Source organism: Rhinolophus ferrumequinum, chromosome 5, assembly GCF_004115265.2.
Source record: "Rhinolophus ferrumequinum isolate MPI-CBG mRhiFer1 chromosome 5, mRhiFer1_v1.p, whole genome shotgun sequence".
NCBI lineage: Eukaryota > Metazoa > Chordata > Mammalia > Chiroptera > Rhinolophidae > Rhinolophus > Rhinolophus ferrumequinum.
The window spans coordinates 8281585-8302244 of record NC_046288.1 but is presented as its reverse complement, the minus strand read 5'-3'; the positions used below and the strand labels follow the sequence as shown (position 1 = coordinate 8302244).

Sequence of the window (20660 nt, the reverse complement as noted above, 5' to 3'; positions counted from 1 at the left end):
CAGGATGTGCATTTTTCAATAGATAGAAAAAATTGCCCTTACAGGCAATTACAGGAGGATATACTCATTTATATACCCACGAACAGGGTAGGGATTTCTCTTTTCCTACATCTGCATCTGTAAATTTGAAATTACAGAAAGATCCCCAAGACATATTTTTGAGAAATAAAGGCAAGCTGCAGAACAAAGCCTAAAGTATGATAAGATTTAGGGAAATTAAATCTGCAAAAAATACCATGTATTTCAATATATGCATAAAAGTACATTGAAAATTATCTGGAGGGGTACTCACTAAATGAATAATGGTCCTTACTTTTGAGAAAGAGACTGGGTTGAGAGGGAACGGCAACGCAGACTTTCGGTATTATTTATCATGTTTGTATATTGTTTAAAAAACTACATTCAGTTATTAACTTTGAAGTTAGAATTAATTAGTTGGGTTTTTTTGTGTGTTTTGTAGGTCTGAGTCCTTCAGGAGTGGTGAATTACACAGGCCTAAAACTACTGATGCTTCTTTTCCCACTGAAAAGTCTCTATCACATGTTGAGTCTAAACTAAGAACTGGTAAGAGAGCCAAATCATCAGGAAAATATAAAGAAAGAGGTATGTAATGTAGCTACTTCTACCACTTAGATACTTATAATCTCCAAATCTGACAAAGATCAGAAATTAATGCCAGCATCCTCTCCCAGGGAGCCTAGACACTGCTCAGAATTCTTCTCTAGCCAGGACTGCAGTCTGGCATGGACAGTCCATTGCAACTGACACAGTGAAGTCTGTTTGCATCCCAGGGTCTTTTTTCCTTTCCTATTTAATTCAGTACCTACTTCCAAAACCAGTCATTGTAGAAATATGAAAATGAGTAACATGCTATTTCTGTTCCTACCTTACAACTTAACAGAAAAAAAAGTACAATTTCCAAAGAAAGTACAAATCAGATCAAGAACCTACATGGTAGGAATTACTATTCCCATTTTACAAATAAGGAAACGAGAACTCATTAAAAATAGAACTACCATGTGATCCAGCAATTCCACTCCTGGATATTTATCTGAAGAAAATGAAAACATTAAGTTTAAGAGATATATGCACCCCCACGTTCATTGCAAAATTATTTGCAATAACCAAGAGATGGAAATGACCTAAAATTTCATCAATGAATGAATGACAAAGACAATGTGCCACATGTATGCAATGGACTATTACTCAGCCATAAAAAAGAATTAAACCTTGCCACTTACGACAACATGAATGGACCTTGAGGATATCATGCTAAGTGAAATAAGTCAGACAGAGAAAGACAAATACCATACGATCTCACTTATATGTGGAATCTTAAAAAATAATTTTTAATTAAAACAAAAAAACAAGCTCATAGATACAGAGAACAGATTGTTGGTGGCTGGAGGAGGGGGTGGGGGTGGGCAAAATGTGTGAAGAGAGTCAAAAGATAGAAATTTCCAGTTACAAAATAAATAAATCATCGGGATGCCATGTACAGCATGGTAACTATAGTTAATAATTCTGTATTGCATGTTTGAAAGTTGCTAAGAGACTAAATCTTAAAAATTCTCATTTTAAGAAAAAAATTTTTTGTCACTATGTGTGGTGACAGAGGTTAACTGGATTTATTGTGGTAATCATTTCATAAACGTTGTATCATTATGTTGTAACCTGAAACTAATACAATGTTATATGTCAGTTATACGTCAAGATAATGTCAAGTTATCTGTCAAGATATACGTCAAGATAAAAGAAACGGAAACTCAGAGAGGGTAAGTAACTTGACCCCAGGACTCACAATATAGGAGTAAGCATGGGGATATGAAGCCAGATATATCTACTTCTGAGAGTGTCCGAAACCAGGGTACTATAATGCTCTCTCGTAGGGAAGGGGAGAACAGGTTCAATTTCACACTAAAGGAAGAGTCGTGAACCTGGAGAAATTGAGCCACTAAACAGTCTTCTTTGTGCTTCAGAAGCCTTTAGAGAATAAAAGAGGACCAAGCCAGCAGTCTTACCCCAAACGGTCTCTTGCCTTCCACCAGTGAGTATTGTACTTCTCCAGTATCAGGTATTCCTCTGCTCTCTTTAAAGCTAAATCACAGGGCTCTCTAGGCAGAAAATCATACAGTGCCTTGACTCGGATTTTCTCTTCAGCAACCTCAGAGGATGGGAGGGGAGGCAGCGGCTTGCGTTTTGATGGTTGTACACGTCCCCTATTGGACTGTGAAAACCAAGGAGTGAATAATTGTACCATTGTTTTAGGAATCGGTGCTAATAAAGAAGAGGCATATGGTACATTTGCCTTCTGCCTCACTTCTCCCATCCAGCTGCACCAAAGCAGAAGCCAGGGTGGGATAAACACAGGAAATGACCAACTATAAAACAACTTTCAGATTCAGCAACACACTCATCATTTTGTACATTTTTCAAGATCACAAGTTCTCCTGGCAACATTTTGGACTTTTTTCAGGTCACCATTCTTAAAACTTGATTTCCTCCCCAACATTACTTTGTCTTAAAGGCTTTTCTCTCTTGGAAAACGCAAAGCAGCCCTTCTCTTTCACACGCTGTAAGCTTGTGTTTGTGTTCACCATACTGCCTACCAGTACTGTTTCCCCCAACACTGAACTGAAAATTAATCCTGGCCTCACAATGGCAGTAGCCAGAATGCATGTTCTTTCCTGTTCACTGTCCAGTTTCAAGTTCTTCCAGAATATAGCAGAGCCAGCAATGTTAGTCTTTTTTTCTTCCACTTTCTTCTAGAACACTCATTCACTAAATGGTTATCAAGCACTTATTATGTACGAAGCACGGTTCTAGGTTCTGGACATGGCAGCAAACAGTGCCTCATGGACTATAGACCCTAAAAACACAAGCCTCCTCTGCACCCCCACCTAATTAAAATGATACTCACTTGCTTCTTACTTGGCAATTCACTAAACCATGGCCTGCGATGCCGACTGTATTTTTCCGAAAGTTCTTCATCTTTGCTCAGGCGTATTTGTGTTCTCACTTGTCTGACATTGAAAAACAATCATGTTACAAATGACTATTTGCATTCAAGTTATCTTTAAATCCAATAGATGATCACAAAACTAGTAGGGAAATACGGGTCTTTTTCCAAAAGCTTTTTTATTTAGAAGACTAATTCCATTTCCTTGGGCAAGTTACTACCTCTCAGAACTTAATTTTTCTTATCTGGGAACTAGAGATGCTAAGAGCATATAGAGTTGTTATGAAATAAAATTGAGAAAACATATGTCACATGCCCAGTACAGAGTCTGGTGCATATCAAGGGCATACAATTATAATCATGACAATGGAAAACTTACTCTGTGTCAGGCTCCACATTTATCATTTTACATGCATTACCTCATTACATGGCACCTATTGTTGTTATAAGCAGACATGTTATAGTGATTAAGAACATGGGTTTGTTCTTAATGGATTAAGAATCCCAGCTCTACCATTTCATAGTGTGGCCTTGGGTAAGCCATGCAACCTCTCTAAGTCTCAATTTACTCATCTATAAAATGGGGGTTGTGAAAAAAAAACAAAACCATACGTGGTTTTGAGAATTACTTCTTAGCACAGTCTGACACATCGGACACTTCTATTAAATGTTAGCTATTACTGTTATCATGGTGCTTTGGATTTTATTCTTATACAATCATTTGCTGGGCACAAAAGTGTAAGACACACTGATAGTTTGGGGGAGATATTCAACTAAGACAGAATTCTTACCCTTAAAGGTAAAAATTACAGAGTGGAACACAAGACACATAAATAACATACATGAAATAAATATTAAATAGAGAATCAAGCCACATACTTTGGGAACAAAAATCAAAGGAGCAATTAAATCGAAGAGGATCAAGGAAGGATCACAGAAGACCTGACATCTGACCTACGGTTTTAATGAACTGGCATTCAACAGGGAGAAAATGGGAGAAGGGTTTTCCAGGCAAAAGAAACAGAAGATGCAAAGAGACATGGAGATTCACTATACAATAAAAAAACAGAATCAATTCATTTCCAAGAAGTTGCCTCAAAAGTCGACTTACCGATTCTGCACGGAACAGCAACAGCAGCAACAGAAAATCGACTGGATGGTATTATCTGAAAAGCAGAGCATTCTCAACTGTTAGAAAACCATAGGTCCATGATATTGGATAGACAAGGTGGTGGTGCTATTCCAAAGGAGGCAATCCCTGAGGGCAATGGTGATAGGAGTTATTATAAAGCATATGTAACATCTTGACCGCAACCTCTGTCACTAGTGGAAGATGAAAACTTGCCACCAAAGCAAAAGTCAGTTACTGGCACCCTGATCAGTGTGGTTTCCCTTCTCAGGCTCTTCTCCCCAGGTCTGGTTTATGCATTTCCTCAGTCTGCGAATGATAAATGACCACTACAATCTCACTTATCTTGGTCAGGGCTAATATCAGCTAACAAATGTACAAAAGAACATGATTCCAAAAACAGTGTTCTAGAAAATCTGCTAGCAGTGATTTTGAATTAGATCCATTATATTTCCTTAAAAAGTACATATTTTTAATATATATTTTTATATATTTATATCAAATATAAACACATATTTTATATTGACTATAATGTATTATATAATAGGTAACATTTTGTACAAAATACATTTGAATGCATGTAAGCTGAATATTTAAAGAAAGAACTAGCTACGGTAGTTTAGTAATCTGGGTCATGCTTACACTTTAATTGTTGAGTTTAATCTATTTGATTTAAGTTAGATCATTTGCCTTTTTTTAAAAAAGTTTGAATTTATGAAAAGGATGTTTTATGTCCATAGAATCTACATTTCATAGTCAGCTCTTTCTCATATTCACACCTGAACGAAGTATTATGAAGCAAGCAGAGTACATTAGACATGAGTGTGAGCTTTGAGGGGAGACAGATCTGGGTTCGAATCCTAGCTGTGGGGCTGACTCATCCGGGATAATTTCCTTTACTTCTCTAACTCTATTTTCCTATCTGTAAAAACAAGATAATCATACCTCCTACCTACTTTGAGAAGCTTTATAGGGCAGAGGTTAATCTCCAATTTTGCAACTTTGCACAAGTTACTTAACTGTTCTGTGCTTAAGCTTCCTTGTCTATAAAACGGGCATAACAGGACACTTAGCGTGAAAGGGTACTGCGAGGATTAATTGAATTAATTCATGCAAAGTACCTAGAACAATATCAGTTATGCAATGAGAGCGTAATCCAGAAGACGTATTATCATTATAGGGTTGTTGAGAAGATTAAATTAGACATCCTCTCTAAAGTCCTGGAAAATAGAAGAGGGGAGCAAACGGAAGATACCCAGTACCGTCTGCCACTCAGCACAAAACTACTCAATGCCTTCCTGGTAATCAGAAACCTCACTCCAGCTACACTGACCTCTTTCTTTCTTCCTTTTATTAAGTATAGTTGGTAGACAGCATTATATTAGGTATACTAGTCTCAGGTGTATAATATAATGATTCTACCTTTTTGTATCTTACAATGTGATCACCCCACTAGTTCTCATAATCATCCGTCACGGTACAAACTTATTGACTATATTCCCCTTCACCTTTTTCACCCAGCCCCCTACTCCCCTCCCCTCTGGCAATCATCATTTTCGTCTATGTTTCTGAGTCTGCTTTTGTTTTGTTTTCCAACCCCTTTCTGTGCCTATCATTCCAGTGATACAAGGAATCCCAAAATGGCCAGAGAGCAGTCTCAACCTCCAACATTCCCTAAGGAAAGGATTCTTCCCTTGGGACCTGGAATCTCTAAACCTACCAACCCCAAAGTCACAGGGGAAGGGAACAATATTCCAGTGTTATTAGCTGAGGTGGGGAGAGGGCCCACTCCACTCTTCACTCCTTAGTTCCCAGACTCACTCATCGTGGCTACATATTTACTGCTGTTTTAAGACATTTATTGCCTCTTGTAGGACACCACTACAATTTTGCAAGATGTTTCCTCCCAGATGTCATAGGAATTGAGCCTTTCTCAGGCCATTCCTCTGTCCTATCAAGCTACCTGCTTCTGAATTATGGGACACGTGGTCAGAGTATTCAAAGAACCACTGAGCAAGTACCAATGAAATCAATAGAAGGCCAAATGACCCCAGAGAATGGACCATCTTTTAGACCTCTAGGTACATCTTTGCATTCTGTTCCCATTGAAAGAGTGTCAACCACATTCTTCTCCCCCAGATCTCCTTCCTACCAATCTCCTGATCTTGTTCTTTCAGTGTTCCAAACTAGCAGGTCAACTTTTTTGCCATTGTCCATAGTCAATGTAGATCAATGCCTCAGACTATCTTGCCTTAATGAAGAGAACAGATGGATATACTTAAAGTTCGGGGAGGGTTTTATTTCAGCTCTCTCTTTCAGGCTACCTCTGAATAGGGCTGTAGCACAATGGCTGTTTATTTCCCATTTGTGTGGGCTCAGGATGCAGATCTATTTGTAAATCAGGCCTGATGGACGGAGAACTCCCATGGAGGCCTCTGGTGTGAGTTGAAGAAGCAGCAGAAAAGAACAGGTACTATGTAAGTATAAGTCACCTGCTCATGAAGGCTTCCTGAGCCTTCTGAATCTACCGAGGCCCACTTTCATATATACCACTTCCGTATTATGATGGATTACTGCTGTGGGTGCCCCATTTTATGGTTCAGTGAATCAGATGACACTCAGCTCACGATAGGCAGTTGGGATCATATATATATTTCACGATCCATGGTCATTCAGTCTTCACCAGTAGCAAGCCAGGAGCTAATTTTCAAATTGAAATAGTTATCAGCATAGGGCGAAGGCATTATTCCAAATTCCTGGGGGTTTGTGCTGTGATTCTCATATTGGGACTTTCAGAAGCTCCATATACTGCCTGCACTTTGCCCTTCATCCCAGGCTACCACCAATGATAATGCCAGTAATTGATACTTGAGTTATTTCTCCCAGCAATGAGACTCTCTCACGACTTCTAAATCTATGACCAAATAAATCCCAGGTCCAATTCTGACTCTGTTTTCTAGAGCCCCTTCTGATACCAATTAAAGTATCAGTCATGGTTCCAATATGAAACACGACATACTTAAATTAGAATAATTTTTAAAAGTTTCATTTACAAAGAGACTAATTTGAAAAGTATGGATGGAGGTAAGGAAACCACAAGGATGTACAGAAACCTGGGTCCAGCAGTCACGTAACTGCCATCATCCCTAAGTTCACAAGGACCAGGAAAGGGAGAGAGAGTTGAGCAGAGCAGAGACCACTTGGATAGCACAGGAGCACTGATCTGCTGAGGAGGGACACAACTTCCCTCCAAGGCTCTCCCCCCAACCCCACCCCCGCCATGGAGTGATCCAGCCAGAAGTCAAAGTCTTGGAAGCATGTTGGACCAATCCCTGCAGATCACTTTTTCAGGACAAAGTGAAATGTGGAGAAGAATGAATACCAAGAGGTTGGGGTCACTAAACCATCAAGGATGCTGGCTACCTACCACATTTAATCCTTGTAGGTCACCTCTCCAGTGTAGAACAAGGTGGAAGAGAACAAATACATCCAGCACAGTAATCAATATATATTAATTAGTTCCTTTTCCTTTCATAGAAATTGACTTTCTAAATTTCTCAACCTAGATTCACGTATTGGTTACTTCTCTTTTTCTGATTTGGACATTACCATTCCTCAGTCTTGGGGCTATACACACATGGGTGGTCCAGTAGGAAATGCCTCATTTCTACCCTGAAGATACAGTTCTAGTGCAAGCCAGGGAAAGGTTACTATTTCACCGCTTACCCCTGATTTAATAACTTCTTCTCTTCCTTTGCCTGTACCCAGAAACCACGTATTTTCCAAGGATCATCCCAAGGTTGATTTCTGGAGACTAAAATAAAACAAATTACTAAGTTCCAAAAATATGCACTACATTATGTATTATTAGATGTTTGGATTTCAACTTCTCTGTCAGTTTTCATCTGGCGGTGCCTACGTGAGCAAATTGCCAAAAACACTCCTTAGAAAGAGGGTACATTAGCGCTTGAGGGTTCTGTCTACTTTGGCAGGAATGGGTTTAATTTACATCCACACCAGTTTATTCCAGTGCTGTTTTAGAGTCCCATAGAGATCTGTATCTATCAGGACGAGGGGATGCAAAGTCAAATGTAGTTTACACAAATGAGTGAAGCAGCTCAGAATGTGGTGTAGACTGTGGCAAAATGCTGGGCCAAAGCCCCATGTAGAGTTTTTTAAATTCAAAATTTGTAAAATACTCCCTCCCTCTCCCACATCACCATTTTTCCCCTCTCTACGGGATTATTCCCATCAGCATACAAACATGCTGTTCCTTCACCCATTAAAAATAAAACAAACCACTCATGATCTTATTTCCTTCATCAGCTTTGCTCCCAATTTATAGTAAATTCTAGAAATGAGTAGTCTTTATTTACTGGCTCCAATTCTTCCCCTCCCATTTTCTCTTAATCCATTCCAGTCAAGTTTTTGTCCCTACTTGAATTAAATGAATGAATACATGAATGAATTGGTTTGAAGGAGCATCAGATTAAAACCTTTTCAGAGCACCCACCTGTCTTGATTCCGTCCTAATGAGAAAGTGAAAACTGTATTTGCGGACAGACTAAGCAGGTACAATAGGCTTGAAAGAAGGGAAGATAAGACCTTGGGTGTCTATGTAGTAGGGACTCTTATACTGAAGATGGAGAACCAGTTGGCCACAGTCCAAAGCAGAACAAACTCTATGCTCAGCCTAGAAACCTGTGTAAGATGGTACAGCAACGTAAGCGGTAATCGCCTACCATGCTTTGTTTTCGTATAAACTAAAACCATTTATAGACGGTCTCCAACTTACAATGGTTCAACTTGCAATATTTTCAACTTTACAATGGTGCAAAAGCTATACCCATTTAGTAGAAACCGTACTTCAGAATTTTGAAGTTTGATCTCTTCCAGGGCTACTGATAAGCGGTGTGATACTCTCTCGTGAAGCTGGGCAGCGCAGCGAGCCCCAGCTGCCAGTCAGCCACGTGATCACGCGGGTAAGTAACAGACACTCTACCGTGTCCTGCATTGCCAGCACTTTTTGGATATTGTGTTCTGAGCACATTAAGGCAGGCTAGGCTAAGGTAGGCTATTCGGTAGATTAGGTGGATTAAATGCATTTTTGACTTGTGGTATTTTCCGTTTACGATGGATTTGTCAGGGTGAATCCCATGGTAAGTTGAGGGGCATCTGTAATGTCGTCAGCGCCAAACAGTGTCTATAATGGTCACGTGACTCCTGGATTAATCATTGGCATGTGATATTATTCTCTATATTTTTCCATATGCTTGAAATATTTCAAAACTAAAATTTGTAGATTTGAAAGGAAAACCCCCAGAACATCAGGTAGGATTGTGGGTTAGTTAGGTATCTATTTTAGGTTTAATAACTTTTTTCACGTACATGATTTTTAGTGACAGATGCAGTAAGCTTTTTCTTTATTTTGGCCACTGTCTTACCTTTTTCCCAACCAGAATTATCAGCTTCCTCGCTAGTTCCAATAAGAAAACCTTTCTATGCATCTCCCATTCCAATTTTCCCAGGTCTCTGTATATATGAGTCCCCCACAGAGATCTTGGGTTCTTCCTGAGCCCCATGCTTTTATACTCGATCTGCATTAATCTGTTTAAATTGTTTGGCGTTTTACTTCTTAGCTCCTGGGCTACCAACCTAGTCCACGCCCTCATCAACCCACACCTATGTTTCTGCATTCATTCACTTAATCCTCACAGTGACCCTGTAAAATAGGTGCCACTTTTCCAGGTAATGTATTTGAACCACAAAGAGGATCTTCCTTGCTGAGAGTCAAAGGGCTGGTAAGTGGAGAGTGAGTCAGGATTGGAACCCTGGCAGCCTGACTCCAGGGTCTCTGCTCTTACCCTCTGGGCCACCAGTTTTGGCTCAGTGACTGGATGAACTGGCCATACTCCCTACCTCTAAGCCCCACCTCTCACCTCTCTCTCCTTCAATCCATTCTACATACTCATTTCCCTAAAAGTCTGTCTCAGCAACTTGCTCTACATTTTCAGCATCTAAAAAGACTCTCAACTACATATGGCATCAAGACTATTTAATGTTCCCTGATTTTTCAAGGCCTTCCACGCTATGACCAACCCCACCCATAGTGTCCACCAATTCCTATCGCACCAGCTTCTTCTGCTTGATCTAGTCTCACAGACACCTTACCTGCCTGTGGCCTGAAAAAAGCTTCCTTTGCAATCCACTCCCAACTCACCTTCCTTTGGGCTCACAGAGCACAGGTGATCTGTCCTGCCCTGTGGCTCTTAATTAGGTACCACCTTCGACAGTCATTATAATTTTTTGGTGTAGGCTTCAGCTTTCACAGCGTTTCTCAGTCACACCACTACTGACATTTTAGACTGGATAATTCTATCTTGGGGTGGTTGTCCTGTGTGTCGTAGGCTGTTTAGCAGCAGTACTGGTCTCTGTACTAGATGCCCGCAGTAACACCTCCCCACCCCACCTGACACCTACCTCCCCCTCCCAGTTGTGAAAACCAAAATGTTACCAGGAATTGTCAAATGTCCCCATAGGGGCAAAATCACCCCCAGTTGAGAACCACTGAGCTAGACTATAAGCTCTCCAGTTTCAGGGACTGCATCTTACACATTTTTGTCTTCTTCCTGGCCTCCAGCATCAGTGCCTGGTACATAGCAAGAACTCAATAAATAGCTATTAAATAAGGCTTCACCCATGTCTACGCTATCACATTACCCCTGGGCTCTACTTCTCAGTGATTCATTCTATCACATGATATCTCACAGATCGACGCTGACCGCAGAGAAAGCTACACTGACCACGATCTTTTGTGGTCAACTGTTCTATGTGGAACAGCAAAGTTGCTGAACACTGAGCTTCCGGAGCTTTAGCTAGCTAGCACTTGTAGTAGGTTTTAAGTCTAACCTTTTGTTCCAGATATATTAAAAAGGAAAAAAAGCTTATTGAAAATCAAGCATCATAGCATGAAATGCTAAATGAAATGGCTAAAACTTCTCTGGTGTTCAAAAGGTTTTGTTGTTGTTGTCGTTTGTGTGTTATTGCTTTTTTGATTTTGTTTTTGTTGTTGTTTGTTAGTTTCTGTATTAGAACAGCATATGGGGTTGAACAAGCTTTAGTGTCAGACCAACCAAACGTCAAACCAGGGCTCCATTTTCTTGTAGCAACAATGTGACTCTGGACAATTACTCAGGAGCCTTATCTGGAAAATGCAGGAAATAAAATTCTATCTTCTGGGAAAGGCAGCTCCCCACACCTACAAATATAACACCATATGCAGGCGCTATACTAAGATATTATATTATACTAACTTACTCCCTACACAGTGAAATCAGTCCTGCTATTATCCCCATTTTACAGATAAAGAAACTGAGTAACAAAGAGGTTCAGTAATTTGTCCTGAGAGGGAGCAGTTTGTCACCCCAAAATATGCCTGTTTGGGATATTATTTTAAGTTGGTTATTTTTGAAAGAAATGAAAGACTTGGGGAAAAAACCTTTGACTTTCCCCCTAACTTCCTAAAAGAATTTAGATAAGGAGCCGCCTCCAGGAAGGGAGCTATAGATAACTATAGGTTAATATGAGCTAGTATGTGCTACAAGGGGAGGAACAAAGCAAAGCGCGTTTCCTCAAAGTCCTCTCTGTGTCCCCTTGTTAAAGATGACCGAGCAAACATTTATTTACCAAATGAACTGCCTTCTTTCTCCAAGTGAACTGTCTTCCCCCACTTTGAAGTCTCAAACCACCACAAGCCCCTCCCCCACATGTCTCCTTAGCTCAAGATGACATACCGTGTTTCCCAGAAAATAAGACCAGGTCTTATATTAAATTTTGCTCCAAAAACCGCATTAGGGCTTATGTTTAGGAGATGTCATCCTGAAAAATCATGCTAGGGCTGATTTTCGGGTGAGGTCTTATTTTCAGGGAAACACGGTATAAGCCTTAACTGCCTGAATTGTCCTAGGGGCCTATATTCTTATAGAACCCCCGTAAATACAGATGTAATTACATTTGGTTATTTTCTCCTATTACTCTGTCTCATGACAATTTGGTTACTAGACCAGCCAGAAGAACTAACAAGGAAAAGAGGGGAAATTTCCAACTCCCTCCCCACCCAGCGCCTCTGCCACAGTCCAAAGCCACAGAACTAAAAAGCAACTGAGCCAGAATTCAAGCGCAGAGAGTCTGGCTCAGAGTCCATGAGCATAACAACGAAACCATCCTTGTGGGTGAGAAGATTAAATAAGACACCTGAGGCAAAGTGCCTAGAACATAGCAATTACTCATTTAATTTTCAGCCTTTTCCTTCACCCAGTTCCCTAGAATTCATTCAGCAAGTGTTTTGGGGGGTACTCACAGGATATATTTAAGGTAAATAGATAGAAGCAGATGGAGTTCTCCCTAGGAGCCAAAACAGGGAAGGCCAAGTAAGCCGAAGCTGACCCTGTACACCCAGCTTCTCTGTTCTGAGCTCATTTTCTACCCCTGACTCAAAGGCAAATGACTCGAATGGGCTCTGATGGGCTCTCTCTCCCCCGACTATCAAAGCTGCTCTCAGGAGAGGCTCTGAAACTTATTCTTGGTAAGGTACGAAGGATACAATAGTAAACATGTTGTACTATCGTGTTTCTTTTAAAGGCATTTCCGTGTTCGTAAACATGACACCTGCATTGGAGTACACAAAAAGAATTATTTTAAGGAATTGGATCACATAATTATGGGGGATGGGCTGTCCAAAATTTGATGGGGTGCGCTGGTCGGTTGGAGATGCAGGGAAGGGCGACAGTTCAAGTCCACAGGCAGTCTGCTGGCAGAATTCCTTCTTGCTCAGGCCAAGTCAGTCTTTATTCTATTAAGACCTTCAACTGGTTGGATGAGGCCCAACCACATTACAGAGGGTCATCTGTTTTACTCAAAGTCTACCTGTGTAAATATTAATCTCATCCCCAAAACACCCTCATAGAAACATCCAGAATAATGTTTGACCAAATATCTGGGCATCGAGGCCCAGCCAAGCTGAACCATAAAATTAACCATCCTAATACCTTAAATTAAAATACATAGAACTGCTCTTTTCCGGGTTTTGTGGCACGAGGCAACAGGAACAGCAAAGTCTCCCACGATACCCTCTACGGGGCGGTGCAGGACTTCCGGCACCGAAACCAGCGCTTGCGCCGGGAGGTTTTGAAGGCAGTGGAGCTGCAGATCAACTTGAAGAACTATGACCCTCAGAAGGACAAAGGCTTCTCCAGCACGTCAGGCTTAAACCCACTCCCCGTGCCAAGTTCTCCGTATGTGTTCTGGGGGATCAGCAGCACTGCCCCCAAGGATAAGTGGATAGTGACAAGGCCCAGGCTGTGGATGTCCCCCACACGGGCATTGAAGCGCTGAAGACACTCAATAATGGAAACTGGTCAAAAAGCTGGCCAAGAAGCATGATGCTTTTGTGGCTTCAGAGTCTCTGATCAAGCAGATCTCATGAATTCTAGGCCCAGGCGTGAATAAGGCCGGCAAGGTCCCTTCCTTGCTAACACACAATGAGAACACAGTGGCCAAAGCCGATGAAGTGAAATCCACCGTCAAGTTCCAGATGGAGAAGGTGCTGTGTCTGGCAGTGGCTATTGGCCACATGCAAACCACAGATGATGAGCTTGTGTATAACATCCACTTACCTGTCAATTTCCGGGTGTCATTGCTCAAAAAGCACTGGCAGAACGTCTGAGCTTTATATGTCAAGAGCCGCAGCGCCTGCACTAAGGCACAGCTTAATAAAGCATAGCGCTACCAAAATAAATAAATACAATACACAGAACTTTCTAAGAGAATCGCTAGTATCAGTCAGCAGGCATTGTTGATACTTGGGGACTAGGAAAGGGCCTTCTCCTATTCACTCTACTCACAATACATGACTACACACCAGCAGAGTGGATTATAAACCCAACGACATTCCCTCGGTTACCTTTGCTCTTTCCTGCATCCTGGAATTTAGGAGGAAGCCTTTTCAAAAATACTTATTTTTTCATGACTCCATAGCGAAGACAATTGCCCTCAAAGGTACAGACCCACACCAGCAATGCTTTAATTGTGACAAGGTTTGTGTTCCCTCTCCCCTGAAGACTAAAGCGGCTGTGAGCAGGAAGGCCACGCTCTGCCTTGTTTATGCTTCCCTCCCTTCTGCGCAGCACAGTTGCTAGCACACAGTTGCTGCTCAATAATTGCTTGAGTGAGTAAAAAACAAATGGTGAAAGCAGAACAGCTCCCTGGTGTTCCCTTGTTTGGCAGGACTTTCCAAGACACTAGGCATCTTTATTTATAGATTAAAGGATTGACTCATTCAAAAGCAGATATCATTAGATACATGATTATTTTCAAGTTACAGCATCACAGGGCTTCCAGGTGAGTGAATAAGTGGAGAGTCACTTCCATATGCATATGCATACTGTGATTACAGAAACTAGTCTTTGAATTGTTTTGCTGATTAACCTGTGCATTGAAAGCTCTTTTGTGCCTTTGGAAAATCCCCAATTTAGGCAGAAACTCATGCATATCAAGAAGCTCTGCCAGAGAGACTAAAATGCCCCAAAGAGATGTAATGACTATTTGCTCACTGGAAGGATATATTTAGGATTGAGGGTTACCATGGGAAGGAGCCAGAGCTTCCTCTCCCAGGTGTATATCTGCTCTGTTCTTTTCATCTGCTTTTTATTCCCCAGCAAATAGCTTTAATTATATACCATGTACCAGCAAATCAGGAAAAGGGCATCACATCTTGACATAATCTCTGTGACCTTTAGGAACCGGCACGGCTCTCATGGGTTAGGCAGTCGAGCCTCTCACTTTATTTGGTATTCGTGTTCTTTCCTGGGAAGGCTTGCTCCCAGTTCTCATCCCTGCACGGGTCCCATTAGCCTTCCTTTCACCGGCTGACCTGTGTGCGTGGCTACAACCAGGCTGTTTGGGAACAGGTTTCCACCAGGGGGCGCCGGAAGGGCGGGAATGTGAGAAGCATGGCTTCCCAGAACAGTTCCCCAGGCCACTTTTCAGCACAACCAATAGTCAATGAAAAGCTGTTGGGCCACTGCTGTCTGGGAAGCAAAGCTGCTGGCATTCCTTCCATTTCTAATGTTTTGAGGTTTACATTAGTGTAACCTCGTGTCATACCCTGGCATTTCCGATGTCAGACTTTCATTTTGAATCACTGGTTCAAGTGAAATTCATTCCTACTGAATTTAGTCATAATAACAGGCAGAGGGCTGGTGATTTTTATTTGAAAACATGAATAACTAGCTCAGTTTTGCTGCCCGGAACGAAAGACCAGGCTAGTCGCCCACCCATATTCTCCAGGTTGTGGTTTTAAGGCAAGGAATTCTGGTGCCAGCTGCATTTGCCACCGAAGGGCTCAGAGACTAGAACCTACAAAACTGTGGCTTTGGAAAAACAGCTCTGGATGATTAGAGCGGAGCCGCTAAGTTCATTACATGCTACGCTTTATTTTTTTCCAAAAATTAACAGAAAGGCCAAACTTCCTCATTACTGTCATGAATTCCCACCACTAGATCTATTTCTTGGGGAGGAGAGAGGAGGAGAGGGGAGGAGGAAAGAGAGAAAAATACACTGCGTTTTTCATTAAAATGTTTTTCCAATTTGACAAGCTATTCTTTATTTTGAGTTCATGCTCTACATATTTGAGGCGTTAAAGTATCCTTGTTTTGTGTGTGTGTCTTTCCTTTTGATATTAAAATGTCCATTCTTCTAAGAAATGAGTCTTCAGAGATATTAATCTTTTTTAATTCATTGACAAAATAAATAAATAACCCTATGTTAGCTCCCAAACTTGTTTTTTAACATCATCCTTGCCTGTGAAACCTTAAAGGAAGAAGAATAACTACATCGGGGGATTCATTGCTTACCAACAGAAAACAGGTACCTAGCTCATGGGACAGTAAACTGGATAAATTTGGGTGGAGGATAAGAATGGTGCTTGGCCTGGCAGGGCCTGTAGGGGTCCTGAGTATGCAGAAAGGGTGACGAGATTCTAGAAGCCTAGGAAGCTAGATGGGGCACTGGGCACCAGAGCAGATAGAGTTCCTGGGAGGAAAGGATGCTGAAAGGAAAAGCAGAGTCTCCCTGAAGACTGCTCATCCGTTCACAACTTCAGCCAGGGCACCCCCCCAACACCCGCTCCCCAGACACCAAACATTCCATCAGCCTGCAGCCCTCCTTTGCTGTACGCAAGAATTTTGGTTTCTTCACAGTATGAGCTGAGGTGAGCTGGACTACACTCATCATGCACACAAGTCCTCCCCGCCCCCAGGTCTCAGAGCAGTATTTCCTAGAAGACTGTGAACTTCAAGTTCATGACGTGCTCACAGATATCACACGCAAGACATCTGGCCAGCTTGTGATGTGAAGTGCTCGGCCACAAGACCTGCTGGTTGGCTGGCATGGTGCGGAAAGCTGTGCTCACCGACGCCTGCTGGGCAGGAAGAGGACAGACGACGCTGGCCAGGTGGAACAACAGCGTCTGCAGGTCGGCACACGAGAAGGCCAGCAGCCTCATAGATGTAGTTACAAACCGTGCCGACATTTATCCTAATTACTACAGACTGTAGGCATTTGCAAGGGGATAAAAGCGAAATGACTGACAAGCAAAAGATACATATACTCACGTCCATATTGACATTGAGAAATTCTCTATTTCTGAGAAAGGGGACCAACTCCAGCCTGAGTCAAAGTGGTGGTAAAAGTGGCCATGTTTGGTTTTGGTCCATGGCTCTCCCTCCTTTTGCCACTGAATTACTTCTCTATTGTTGGAAACAAATTATCTCCAAACTTACAGGCGTAAAATATTTATTATCTCACAGTTTCTGTGGGTCAGGAGTCCAGGCACAGCTTAGCTGGGTGTCTCTGGTTCAAGGTTGAAAAGTTTATGAAGCTCATGGAATCGTAATCAGGCCAAGCTGGACTGAGCTGGAGAATCCATTTCTAAGTTCATTCCCACGGCTGTTGCAGGCCTTCCTTGAAGTTGCCTTGGTTCCTCGTGATGGGGAACTCTCCAGAGGCTGCCTGAGAATGCTCAGAGCATGGCGGCCAGTTATCCAAGAGACAGGGAGCCCAAGAGCACTAAGGCAGAAGCCACTGTCTTTTTGCAACTTAAGTCTCAGAGGTAATACTACAATACTTCTACCATATTCTATTCATGAGAAGTGAGTTACTAGGTCCAATTCATCCTCAAGGAGAGGGATCGCACAGGGTGTGGATACCAGGAGGTGGACATCACTGGGGGCCAGCCTAGAGACTGTCTATGCAGCTACCCTCTTTGTCTTCATATTAATAGTAATAGCGGAAGATACTAACCTAGCAGGGTTGCTGTGGGAATCAAATACAATCAGGAATAAGCGGGGGCTTTGAAAACAGAGGCCCTAGAAAAACAGTGGGATTGAGGGGTCCTTACCTCACTCCCAGATCAAATTGTGGAGATGAATCCAGAAACCTGCCTTTTAACAGTATCCCAGGCACGCGTTAGGTATGCTAAGACTTAAGAACCACTCATATAAGTTATCTTTTTCCTTCTACTTTAAAACTTGGAAACAAAAGAAAGGCAGAGAACTTCGGTGAAAATCAGGTGCAGGGGAGGTAAGAGGTGAGCTTTTTGAACCCCCGTGTTTTTCCCTGCAGCCTGTCCTCTGAATAACTCTCCTGGGCTAGGCCAGTTCTCAGGGCAACTGTTAGTTGGTAGAAACGCTGGCAATACAAATTACAGTTCACAAATTGAACCTCATTGGAGCAGCACCTGGAGACCTCGCTCAGGCTCTCGCCACCGTTCCGTACGGTCAGTATCTCACCTTCCACCATGGTCTCCTCCTGAGCTTCTGCCCTATAGCAGCCCAAGGCCGAACTTCTACGACAGCCCTTAAAACAACAAATTATTCAGCAAATGACTCTGGCCTGGCAAACACATACAAACATTTTTTTTGATTCACAGTAATACATCTTGAGGCATATCTTGGCTTTCTCTTGTCAATAGTAAACACTCATTGTTTTACAAAAAAAATGGAGCCATGTCTAGGTATAGTTTACGCAGAAGAAAACAGGTACTTCTTACAATTGAAATCAAATTATCAGAAGTTGGAAGGAACAGTGAGAGCTCATCAAATCCATGCCCTTCTAGGCCAGACAGAATGATCCTCCAAGTATCCCGGCCAGTAGGTAGTCTCTCATTTCATCCCTTGGGCAACCTGTTGTGGTCTCAACCCTCACCATTATTTATTTTATATATAACTGAATCTTTCCTGTTACGATTTACAGCCTTTCTTCTAGTTCTGACCTCAGGAGAAGTGAAAAACAGATGCTCAGGTAGCTTTCAATAGAAAGGTTCTTATTAAGTCACTGCTCATCTCTGTCCTGCCATCGGGGGAGGTGGGGACACCGGTTTCTGCTTCTTAGCTCTTTCTGCTTTGCTCTGCTTGGTCTGGATTTCTGATAACTAGCAGCCGTAGTTTTATCTACGAGTGGATCAAGACCATAACTTACATTCAAGTCAATACAACTGGAATAACCTGGTTTATTTTTTACAAATTCTACCAAAAAGTATTGGGTCCTATGGGATGACTTGGCTTAAAACAGATGACATTTGAAAATTGCAATCATTTTTTCCTATTGCCATTTTAAAAATCAGAGATGTAAAAACTTTGTTAGCTGGCCTTTGATTGCTTTCACCTGATGTGACTGAGCTTTGTTACAGCTTGGTTCCTTAATCACCCAGAATTAAAATTCAAGACCATTTTTCTTCTTTATTTGTAATTATTTGTATTATAAGACCCTCTGAGTCATAGAGCCACATTAATAAGCATTTCCAAAAATTTCACATGGGACTGAATCGTCTTCCAAAGCAACTCCAAAATTAAGTTCATGAAGAAGCTGTCATTTTTATCTACTGTTTCTTTATGACATCTTGTCGATAGGGGGGCAAGCAGAGTGTCCCATTTTCTAGATGGGAACCTAAATGAAAAAAGTTGCCAAAGGTGACCCACCCAGGATGCAGCAAACTAGAGCTTGGTCTCCTTATCTTCAGCCCTGAGTTGTTTACACTAAATATCATTCTAAAAACAAACACTTTTCAAATTGCATTTCTACATACACATATAGATTTCAGGACACTATTTTTGTTTTGCTTTCTTTTGCATTCTCAGTGCTGAACCTTTGCTAAAATTACATCACCACAATCGTTATTTAAATAACAAACAAAACCCTGGTACAACATCTGGGGAAATTATCCTCAACATTCCACCAGCCCTATGCCTTAGAGACAACTTCTGGTGTTCAAGAGTAAGTAACGCGCCCAGAACAAGCCCTGGAGATAAATGACAAAGCCATCTTACTTACAGGTGGAAAGAATCATGGCTGCACATCTGCAGGGAGTACACAAAACAGCCTTCAGTTCTTCAGCAGAGCTCCAGTCACAAAAACACATCTTTTAACTGAAATCATAGCTCACCCAAGATGTTTCTCATGGGCCAAGTTAACCCCACCTATTTTCCTGTTCTAAAACCTCAGAAGTGTGTGAATGACAAGCTGATGGCCTATATAAGAAAGTGCAATAATCTGTATCCAGATCTCTCAGAGTAATGCTATTAGTTTCTCATTCCCAACTGTGTGGGTGACTCTAGCAAACAACATTTCTAAGAAATCACAAAATTTTGGGTAAAAGGGACCTTAAAACTCATCAAATCAAACTGCCTCCCTCTTGGCAGAGAAGGAAATGGAAGCATAGGATAAGGTACACCCTTAGTGGTAGAAATAGATTTAGAGTCTAGGTTTTAGAGTGCAAAGTCTAGAATGTTCTGTCCTAGACTCGTGGGAACCCAGCACAGACACTTCAGGGACACAGAAAATATGAGGAAACTTTTATTTAGCAGGGGGAAGGCAACCAATAAAATAATATACCTAAAAGGTGACTAGGGTATGGCTGAGAAATATAAAAACAACATCAACAATAAAACATGCACTTAGGAGTTCCATGTCATTCCACTGGAAAATATAAACAAAAATTAACTAAAACTAAAGAGAACTACTCTAATGAAGACACAGCATATTCACATTGCCCTTCCTATTTCCTGCCCCATAGATGAAGATCTCTAAACATTCTGGGTGGATTCTTCTATTTTTACCTTTTCCCTTAGATATGCTTTTATGTAAAAACTTTTTTTTTTTACATTTTAGTAAAATATGTAAAGATTTTTGAAAAAATGTTCCCCAATGTTACAAGGTATTATTCACCTTGTTTTCCACATCAATTGTACGTGTAATAGTTAGTGCAAGGACTCTGTTTCTCCTCACTTTCTTCAATGCCATCGAGCACTTTGGACTCAGCTCCTCAAGGTGAAAAGGGAAGTCTGGATGGGACGGGGGCAGGGGAGGAGGGCAGGAGGAGGCAAGGTGAGGGAGGAAGGAAGCAGAAAAGTGTGACAGTGACAGCAGGGTATATCTCGAGTGTGACCAATTCCTTGAATGAGCTACAACTCAGTCAACAGGTGTGTATGTTTTTGTGCTGATGGTATCGTTCAACAG

The 20660-nt window shown here is 41.5% G+C and overlaps 1 protein-coding gene and 1 pseudogene across 2 annotated transcripts in view; one reads left to right on the top strand and one right to left on the bottom strand.

The window, feature by feature from the left end:
* The window catches only part of TXK (TXK tyrosine kinase), a 51738-nt gene extending 32159 nt beyond the window's left edge, over positions 1–19579 (bottom strand). The window contains exons 1-4 of one of the 2 annotated variants that reach the window (XM_033105392.1): positions 19476–19579; positions 4071–4125; positions 2921–3023; positions 2022–2227 (exon numbers count right to left, since the gene is read on the bottom strand). In XM_033105392.1, coding sequence (XP_032961283.1) covers positions 2022–2227; positions 2921–3023; positions 4071–4125; positions 19476–19563 — 452 coding nt within the window. In that variant the 5' untranslated portion in view covers positions 19564–19579. Of the gene's footprint in view, positions 1–2021; positions 2228–2920; positions 3024–4070; positions 4266–19475 lie in introns of those variants that run through there. The other variant, XM_033105393.1, reaches the window with a different exon arrangement.
* LOC117022561 (60S ribosomal protein L10a-like) lies at positions 8799–13869 on the top strand (annotated as a pseudogene).
* Positions 19580–20660: the final 1081 nt, after the last annotated feature.